The sequence below is a fragment of the Amblyomma maculatum genome, chromosome 5, assembly GCF_055883805.1.
Source record: "Amblyomma maculatum isolate TAMU_Amacu chromosome 5, ASM5588380v1, whole genome shotgun sequence".
In the NCBI taxonomy this organism is placed as follows: Eukaryota; Metazoa; Arthropoda; class Arachnida; order Ixodida; family Ixodidae; genus Amblyomma; species Amblyomma maculatum.
The window spans coordinates 105,861,780-105,871,620 of record NC_139348.1 but is presented as its reverse complement, the minus strand read 5'-3'; the positions used below and the strand labels follow the sequence as shown (position 1 = coordinate 105,871,620).

The following is a 9,841-nucleotide window of genomic DNA, read 5'->3' as shown; positions in this document are numbered from 1 at the left end:
AGCTCGGCATTCTAGGCCTAAGCGCACCCGCATAGCAGAAGAGCAGACCTATATATACAACCGTAGATGACAGCCTCGAAGACTTCTGTGGTACTCTAAGATATTGAGTACCATGAAGTATGAATTATACTCTCTTGGGGCTAAGTTGTAATGGGTGATACAGGCCAAAATAGATTAACCTGTAAGCGTTTCAATGAGGCAACCATCGTCATGTACAGGGCGCAGCTAGCGTAGCGCAACCTGCTCGGCTCAGTGGCTATTACAAATCACTGGAGGAAAAGCTCTCAGTGAGAGGCATAACGAAAATGGCCATGCGTTGTAATAGAGGAATAGTGCTGGTGTTTATCGTAACCATCAGAAGTTTCTTCCTCCTTGTTGTCTGTGATTTCTATTACAATTTAACCTCGCCACTTCACCGCCAAATCAAGGATAAGTGACGAATAATTATGATTATTTTTATCCTGTTTACATCAATTGCAGGATTAGGTGTACTCTTATATCCCTCAAATTAACTACTTCCTGATGCAGCTGCACTCTTCTCACCTTCACACACTTTCTAATCGTGTCCAGGCACCTCCTTTGCTCATACCCTTTACTGTTGGAATGCGATGCGTTGCCTTAATTGACAATCGGTTATCTTGCTTCCGTGTTACGTGGCCTGCCAATGCTAATTGCTTATTCTCGGTTTCCAATATGGTATCGTCAGCCTGAGTTCATCCGCTTCCCCATTCTGCCCTCTTGCCGACTCCTAATGTCGCAGCTATCATCGCCTTTTCCGCGGATGAGTGTGTGGTCCTCAATTCAATTACAACCCTTTCCGTTATCCTCATTGATTCTGCACCAGATGTTAGTACCAGTAAAGTACGGCTATAACATACATACTTAACAGAATGATTTACCTAAATTTATTTTTGTTAGTTTGTTAGTTTGTTACTAGTGATTCGAATGAGTGCAATTAGAACAAACATTTCATGCTGACGCTTGCAACAACCCTACTACCACAATATCCGCACTATTATTGCTGCTACGTTTGTTCGTTCTGGGAGCACTAGTGCTAAAGCTGCTACCAGTGCAATTAATTTAGGGTAGAGTGTTAAGAGCCTGCATTACGCAGTTTAAAATAGTGCACTATTACAACATAAAATGCTATCTCCTGTACTAACCACTACTACTATTACTGCTTCTACTGCTATACCAGGCAGGTCCATAGAATCATCAATACCAGCACCTCTTCGTGTCTATACACTCTGGTCTTGGTTTCAGGTAGGTTCTGGTTTTTTAGTCCTTGGCTTAAACAATTAACAGTGATAATCTAAGAGGAGCCTTTCTTACTCTCCCGCGATGCGGTTAATAGTACAGAGGTGCCGGGATATGCTGGCATATTCATGCATTAGCTGGAGATAAGAATACGCATTTCTCACTGAGTACTGGTGCGCACCTCTACAACGGCTGAGGCCGAGATCACCGCAGCAATCAAGACAACGTACCGGCCACTGAGAAAAACAATAAGATACGCGGTGAATTGCTTGTTCGTAATCGATTTGTTCTTATTTAAAGGCGAGCGGTGCAACCGAATCGCAGAAGCCTTGTCCGATATAGGGGACGATCCGGCGCATGTAGATTGAAATCGACGTTGCGGTCTTTTTCACGGTCTCGCCACCGCGGCAAGCACGGCGGAAGAAGAGCAATAATTTATCCTCTCGAAACGGAAAAAACGGCTATCACTAGCATCGAGCTCACACTATCAGCACTGAAATTCCGCCCCTGCGTCTGCCCTGATAGTAAAAAGAAAACACGTGATTTGCGTAAAGACAGCGCGGACCACCGCTTCGGAGGCGGCGAGCGATGCCCAAGGCCTGCCTTACGGCCGCGCTTGTGCATCATAGCTCGTGTTCCAGCGTATATCTCGCGACGGCGCGCTGGGAGAGCCAACTATCTCAAGACCTCATCCCCCAATCAGGGATTGTTACAATATCAGCTGAGCAAGGCGCACAGCTGCCGTCGCCGCTCAGGGCATCCGAGCAGCCTCACGCCTTTTCCATGGCTTGAGAGCAGCGCGGAGGCATCTGTGCGTGAGACGACCTCAGAAGCTTAATTCCCGCCGAGCCATCCGAAACCAAGACTGGTGGAGAGACTCTAGCTAAACAGCTAAACGAAGGTTGGGGAGGGAGATGCTCGCTTCTAGGGAGTAAAGCGGTGCGAGATCGGAGTGTTAGCGTGTCTAAGCAACAACAGGTCGCCCATACAGGTGCGACGGTGGTGCTTATCAGCACTCGCCCCGAAGCGGAGACTCTGTCAGGCGTCTTTCACAAGGACCCCTTAGTATGAAATGCTACTTTCTCAAGGGAAGAAGGGTAATGCCGCGCTTGCGTCTCCGGGGTTACATGGACGATCCGCAAGGGTGGCGGAGGGCAGAGAGGTCTGAAAGCGGAGTGGGAGAGCATAGTGCATCTACCCGCGAGGTACGTTGTAGCCACGAAAGAAGACAAAGCAGTTTCCGAAGGCAACGGTGGGCCTCCTACGGTCTCCTATTTGTCGGAAAGGTACTGCGACAGCTTTGCTCGTTGTTAGAGATGGAGAAGGTTGCGGCGGGGTGGGGGGTTGGGGGGGGGGGGGTGAATTTTGAGAAGGTTTAAGGGGGGGGGAGAGAGAGTGTCGACTTAGAGAGAGGAGGGGTCACCGAAGAACTTTGGAGCATTTCCATAGCTTCTTATCGCGCCTCACTCGGATTACACAATGCGGGCACCCGATGGTCTTCCTTCCCCCAATCTGAAACTGCGTTTGTTTTGTGTTCTCGCCGATTCCTAGCCTTTCCGGTGGAGGTGGAAGGGTGGAAAGTGAAAGTGTGTCGTCGGCGGCGTCGCGACGCCGCGGCGCAGCACCCGATTGCCCGCTGATGGCAAACGACGATGGGTATATAAGACGGGGATCGGCCCTACCGCAGTCATCTCGCACCACCGTCTCCTACCCCATCGCAACTCGAGAAAAACACAAGGGTGCCGAGTGGTAGCAAGAGCAAGCAACAGTCAACATGAAACTCCTCGTAAGTACAGTACGCCGGCGCTATAACATCGAACACCGGTGTGGGAACGGGGGCGGCGGGAAACGTTCACGTGGACCATACTAGGCGGGCACCCTGGGCTCTACCAGCGCGACGATCTCGGAGGATACGACGACGAGGATGCATCAACCCCGAAGCCCCCGCCCCTTTCAATGGACTATAACGAGAGCCGACCGCCACGCTGGTTTTGACCCACGTGGGCACGAGGCATGCGGATATTTTGTTCCGAGCAACTGGCCTAGAAAACCTGATGCGCGGGTGCTTCGTAGGTGTCGGAGTTCGGTGCTCGGTGGTTTAGCATCTCGCTACTGACAGGCCAAATTAGAATGGAAGTTTCTAAGCGTTTCTGAAGAAGTGCTTAAGGTATAAAAAAGGGTAATTTCCATGACCGAGAAGAGTAAATACTTCGTGACTAGTTTTGAAAAACATCGAGTTCGACGCACATGCAAAAGGTTTATGAAGGATACTCGCTAAAGTAACATAACAAGAAAGGTTGCGGCCGCGTGTGCTACATCTAGGTAGCAGCTTTTCAAGAGACTATTCGATGACCTATCATAGTTAAGCTTCCTTTCCAACGTGTTAAAATTGTTCTAATGATTAAGCGGCTTCATAAGGGGGCTGAAATGACAGAGATTGTCTGTCAACATCCTCTGAAAATATCTCAGAGAGCTACAGAAAGGTACGCTCGCGCTTCGTAAGCATTCCGTTATGAAAAAATGTGATAGCCTAGTTCCTCTCATTAAGGCTTAGATAACGTGAAAAGCATCCGTTCACGCAAATTAACAATATAATTGAAGACAAAATAAGGGAGAGGTTCGATTTTCCCACGTCATTTCGATGTAAGTAGAATTTACCTCTGGTGCTGCGACTTTATTCTGAATGCAGCAAGGTAATGGCTTAATTACAAACGCGAGTTTTCCTGCTTCACCCTTCCGTTCGCGTTAGGGGAATCTAAGCCGACAGACAAAATATAAGTTCATAATGCACCGGTTTAAGGTATTACACCACGCCTTTGAAAGCTTGCTTTGAAAATATTGAAATTTACGTAACGTATTTTATGCAAGCTTTAGGATTTGAGTAAACTAGTTAGGCAATGAATCTTGACGCAAAATTCTTTGAGACAAGCTATAATCTATACTGTACGCAGTGCTACAGCCTTTTTATTACATCTACGCATACTGGACCCTCTGCTAAAATGTCCTAAAAAAAGTCAAGATTGGGATTTCTCAAGGAAAGCAACGTTAACCCATATGACAATGGAAACAGTGTGCGAATACCGTGAGACCATGAGAAGGGCCCAGTCAACAATTTTGTACTAAATTCATGCCAAAATTATTACAATCCTAAGTATCTTCTTTAGTGCCAATAAATCTTGGGGTACTCCAATTGTTATTCACCATAACCTCGGTTACACAATTCATCTTGCAGCTACAGTTTGAAGAAGGCATATATAAATATGGACGGGAAACTCAGCTCCTAATGGAACCTCACCGCTAAATTACGAGCAGGTACCGAACATTGTAAACTAAACTCGCAGCTAAACTGTTCTTGGCATCGGTATCAACTGCATTGGAGAAAAGTGCCAAAATTATGTTAAATGTGCCAAAATTATGTTCTCTACCCCGTTGACCACGTGCGCATGTTGGTCGCACGGTCGCACAAACGCGAACAGCTACGGTGTACAATCAAGAACTGCCACTTCAAAAAAAAAAAAAAAAGCTTCTAGGCGATGTTATGCGAATAGTTCCTTTTGAAAACGGAACCGAGTGCGAATGGTGCAACTTCGCCAGCGAATCGAACATGAGTAGCAAAGCTCCGCTGCCAAATTGCATACGAATCGAATAGCGATTAGAGGGAATCGAAAATTCGTACGAATATTCGCTACTACAGAGGAAATATGATTGTAAAAAAAGAAGCGCAAATGTGAACCTTTGAAGCTTGAGCGGCTGTGTTTAGGGGCTATAAATTACGGAGTTAAAGCTCTAGCTGCAAAACCCTCAACACGCATGAATTTATTCTCAAGTCCAGGAATGTTAAGCTGAATGAGTATAAAAGTTATTTTTTAATTGATGACACAAAACTTTTATAATGGAGGTAGCACTAATGAACCGCACGTAGCGCCTTTGAACAGTTAATTTCGCCAATATTTATTGCCATAGGGTGATAGGCGTGGTCCGGTGCTCTTTTTTTGCACCTGTCGTGGAAGGAAAATACTTCGCTGGGTCTTAATCGCAACTTTGGCAATTTATTCGGAGCATACTTAAATATTTAGCAGATATTTACTTTCTTTGAATAATTTTTGAGATACGTTATTTCAATCATTCGAATCATCTAATTGGAGGATGTTCGATTCGGTATTCGAAATTGCCACTTAGTCGCACATCCCTATTAAAGGCTTGCTGATCGGTGTCCAAGAAATTTGCAAATGAGATTTTCCTTGCACAAACTAAACAATGACCATTAGGATAACTCAGCTGAATAAATTGCTTTTTTTTTCTGCTGAGGATCACCTTGCAGGCGTGAACCAAAAACGTCACTAGACTATGACAACAACCCTATGCGCTAAGATTACAGTTTATGTCTATAAAAATAAAGAGTAATTCAGATAAACACTTGGTTCTAAAAACAGTCGTCAAAGTTAATTTTGCAGGTTAATTTCATCTATGACTGTTCAGTGCAGGTATTATAGGAAAAACTGCATCAGTTAAGTGTAAAATGACACTGTATTCATTCATGCCCATGTCATTTTTAGAAGCGATGAAGATTTTTGCGGCTAAAACATTACTAATTGTGGAGACGACCACCATGTGATGTCAACGATTCTTGCGTTTTGTGGTAGGATACATGTCAAGACATTTATTAAGTTTTGTGTCAAGTCCACTGCGATATGAAAACCACCTCCACGGCTCGTGGACGCACTCAAGCAAGATATGTGTAGTGCTTAAAGGCATAATTTACATTTATTACCTAAAGGTGTTCATCTAGAGCTTCCATAGAAGACCGAAAACAAGCCGTCTACGAGAAGAACCTCATTGTTAATGGCCAGTACAGGAGATTTGCGGAGGATGTCGAAATATATCGTACAAAAACTCTATGATGTAAACAGTACTTTCTCAGGCGTAACAAAAAGGTACCAAAAATAGGTGACCATTTTTAACAGTTGTCATGGCAAACTCGACTAACGATAAGGTAACTTGTAATTTCATATTTGCCTCATTAACCTTCTCTAGCTATGACAGCCTGTTTTGCACAACAAAGAGGAGCTAAGGTAATAAATCCGTGTAGAGCATTGAGAAGTACCGTTTCTGGCCATCAGAGATCTTTGATTACTTCTGATCACATGAAAGGACTTCGCGTCATAGCATCCATTATTGACCCACTGAGCTGATAGATACAGCATCATAATTCGAGTGAAAGAAAAACAAAAGCATAAAGGTGTTTACGGTGGCAGCGTTCAAGAAGCATCGGCAATCCTCAGCGGCGACTTAGTTCAGATATCGAGCCGAAGTCAGCAGTAACGAGGCGAGGTCACGCGTCTCGAGGCGGATGCGTGCTATCGGTTCGTCGCAAAACGCGGGCGCTCAATCGAGGCCATTGTTCTGCACGCAGGCCACATCTGTATTCTTCGGAGTTCTCTCCGTCGCGTTCGCCGGCTTCCTGCATGGCGGCAGTGGTGCTGCCGTCCTCCACGGAGGTGTCGGTGCCGCCCTCCACGGTGGCATCGGTGGCTACGCTGTCCACCATGCCGCCCCTGCTGTGGCTGCGGCTCCAGCCGCCACCTTCGTCCATCACGCAGCTCCAGCCGTTGCTGTCAGCCGCCCAGCCGTGAGCTTCGCTGCTGCTCCAGCATTTGCTCCGGCTGCGACATTTGCTAGGCCAGCCGGCTATGGTTTCGGCTTCGCTCAGCGTTACGTCGCTTCGGCCCCAGCTTTCGCGGCCGCCCCCGCCGCTACCTTGGTGCACCACGCCGCTCCTGCTGTTGCTGTCAGCCGTCCCGCTGTCAGCTACGTACAGCACGCGGCCCCGGCCGTCGCTGTCAGCCGCCCCGCTGTCAGCTTCGCCGCCGCCCCAGCTTTCGCCGCAGCTGCGCCAGCCTTCGCTGCCGTCAGCCGCCCAGCAGTCAGCTACGTCCACCACGCTGCTCCGGCTTTTGCTGCCGCTCCAGCAGTTGCAGTCAGCCGACCTGCTGTCAGCTACGTTCAGCACGCCGCTCCAGCCTTCGCTGTTGCTCGCCCCGCCGTTAGCTTCGCAGCCCCCGCCGTGGCCGCCGCTCCAGCCGCCGTGGCCGTCCACCACGCCCCAGCTGTTTCCTACCGTACCGCAGCCGTCGCCGCTCCAGTAGCCACCTATGGTGCTGGCCTCGGTTTCGGCCACACTGTCGCTGCAGCCCCAGCTTTCGCCGCCGCTGCCCCAGCCGCAGTGGCCGTTCACCACGCTCCAGCCGTCTCCTACCGCACCGCTGCTGTTGCCGCTCCCGTAGCCACCTTCGGTGCCGGTCTGGGTTTCGGCCACACACTCGCCGGAGGCTTCGCCGGAGGCTACGCCGCCGCAGCCCCTGCCGTCGCCGTTGCTCGTCCTGCTGTTAGCTTCGCTGCTCCAGCCGTCGCCGCCGCTCCAGCCGCAGTGGCCGTTCACCACGCCCCAGCCGTCTCCTACCGCACTGCCGCCGTTGCTGCTCCAGTTGCCACCTTCGGTGCTGGTCTTGGTTTCGGACACACCATCGCTGCCGCACCAGCATTTGCCGCCGCTCCTGCGTACACTCAGTTCCGCCGCGTCTCCTACTCCGCGCCCGCGTTCGCTGCTGCTGCCCCAGCCGCTGTCGCTGTCCACCACGCGGCTCCCGCCGTAGCTGTCGCCCGTCCTGCTGTGAGCTTCGCTGCTCCAGCTGTGGCAGCTGCTCCTGCTGCCGTCGCTGTCCACCACGCTCCGGCCGTTTCTTATCGTACCGCGGCCGTCGCTGCTCCAGTTGCCACCTTCGGTGCCGGTCTTGGATTTGGCCACACCATCGCCGCTGCCCCCGCCTTTGCCGCCGCTCCAGCGTACACCCAGTTCGGTCGCGTCTCGTACTCCGCGCCCGCATTCGCTGCTGCTGCCCCAGCCGCTGTCGCTGTCCACCATGCGGCTCCCGCCGTCGCCGTCGCTCGTCCTGCTGTGAGCTTCGCTGCTCCAGCTGTGGCCGCTGCCCCTGCTGCCGTCGCTGTCCACCACGCTCCGGCCGTTGCCTACCGTACCGCGGCCGTCGCTGCTCCAGTTGCCACCTTCGGTGCCGGTATTGGTTTTGGCCACACCATCGCCGCTGCGCCCGCCTTTGCCGCCGCTCCTGCGTACACCCAGTTCCGTCGCGTCTCCTACTCCGCGCCCGCATTCGCTGCCGCTGCGCCAGCGGCTGTCGCTGTCCACCACGCGGCCCCGGCCGTCGCCGTCGCTCGCCCCGCCTACAGCTTCGCTGCTCCAGCTGTCGCCGCTGCTCCAGCTGCTGTCGCTGTCCACCACGCTCCAGCGGTCGCCTACCGCACCGCTGCTGTTGCCGCTCCAGTAGCCACCTTCGGTGCTGGTCTGGGTTTCGGCCACACACTCGCCGGAGGCTACGCCGGAGGCTACGCCGCCGCAGCCCCTGCCGTCGCTTACGCTCGTCCTGCAGTGAGCTTCGCTGCTCCAGCGATCGCCGCCGCTCCAGCTGCCGTTGCCGTCCATCACGCTCCAGCTGCCGTCGCTGTTCATCACGCTCCAGCTGTTGCTTACCGCAGCGCCGCCATCGCTGCTCCAGTCGCCACCTTCGGTGCCGGTCTTGGTTTCGGCCACACCCTCGCCGCTCCAGGATACTCCAGCCGCGTCTCGTTCTCAGCTCCCGCTTACGCCGCAGCCCCTGCTTACGCTGCAGCCCCCGCAGCTGTGGCCGTCCACCACGCTGCCCCTGCGGTCGCTGTCCACCACGCTGCTCCGGCTGCCGTGGCTGTCCATGCTGCCCCAGCCGCCGTCTCCTACCGTACAGCAGCTGTTGCTGCTCCCGTCGCCACCTATGGTGCCGGTATTGGCTTCGGCCACACCATCGCTGCTGCTCCCGCCCTGGCTCACAACGTTCACTACAAGACCATCGTGAGCGGAGGCGCTGGCCTTGGCTATGGTGCCGCTGCTCCCCATGTCAAGATCATTACCCCCGTCAAGAAATAAGCTGTGAAATAAGTGCCATCAAGAACAGCGTCTTCATCCGAGCGGTCTGGGACAACGGTGGCCACAAATGGCACTCCTCTCAGCAGCAGGCTTATTTATTGCTCATGATAGCCACTGCGCTGCCCTTGCCCGCCGCCCGGACCAAGAGCAGGCGGAGTCTGCTAGGACGCATCGTTCATGCTACAGAGAAACAAAATAAAGATTATTTCGCTTGGGAAGGCATTTTCCCGAAGTTCATGATCTACGCCTCGTGCTTGAATTAAGGGCTCATGCTAATCAAGATCAAGAATTCATTTCTAGTTTTCAATAATTAGGATTAGTTTCAGTTTTCGCATTCCGAGCTGCCTGTGACGAGACGGCTTCAAATGGCAAGGGAACATTCACAACCGGGGCGCTGAAGTTATAATTTGCTATTGGCAGAAGATAAGTATTTCTTTCTCACAAAAACTACATACATATAAAATCTCTACAGCAATCGAAAGTGTCATATTTAAGACGTTCCCCAGCTTTTATATTAGGAGAAATGCCCACTGAGTACCTCGCCAACAACTACTCTAAACATCAAGATGGGCATTGTATTTGCATAGGTTGATTGAAGCTAAGCGTGCT

At 51.3% G+C, this 9,841-nt stretch overlaps 1 protein-coding gene across 1 annotated transcript; it reads left to right on the top strand.

The window, feature by feature from the left end:
* The first annotated feature begins 6,607 nt into the window (after nt 1-6,607).
* LOC146189130 (uncharacterized) lies at nt 6,608-9,415 on the top strand. Its single transcript, XM_084605184.1, has one exon. It carries the CDS (start codon nt 6,608-6,610, stop codon nt 9,230-9,232), a length of 2,625 nt encoding a protein of 874 aa, XP_084461310.1. The 3' UTR covers nt 9,233-9,415.
* The last annotated feature ends 426 nt before the right edge of the window (nt 9,416-9,841 follow it).

What these genes read in the sequence shown, in the direction of transcription:
- LOC146189130 (XM_084605184.1), top strand. Translation starts at nt 6,608, where the DNA reads ATGCGTGCTATCGGTTCGTCGCAAAACGCGGGCGCTCAATCGAGGCCA.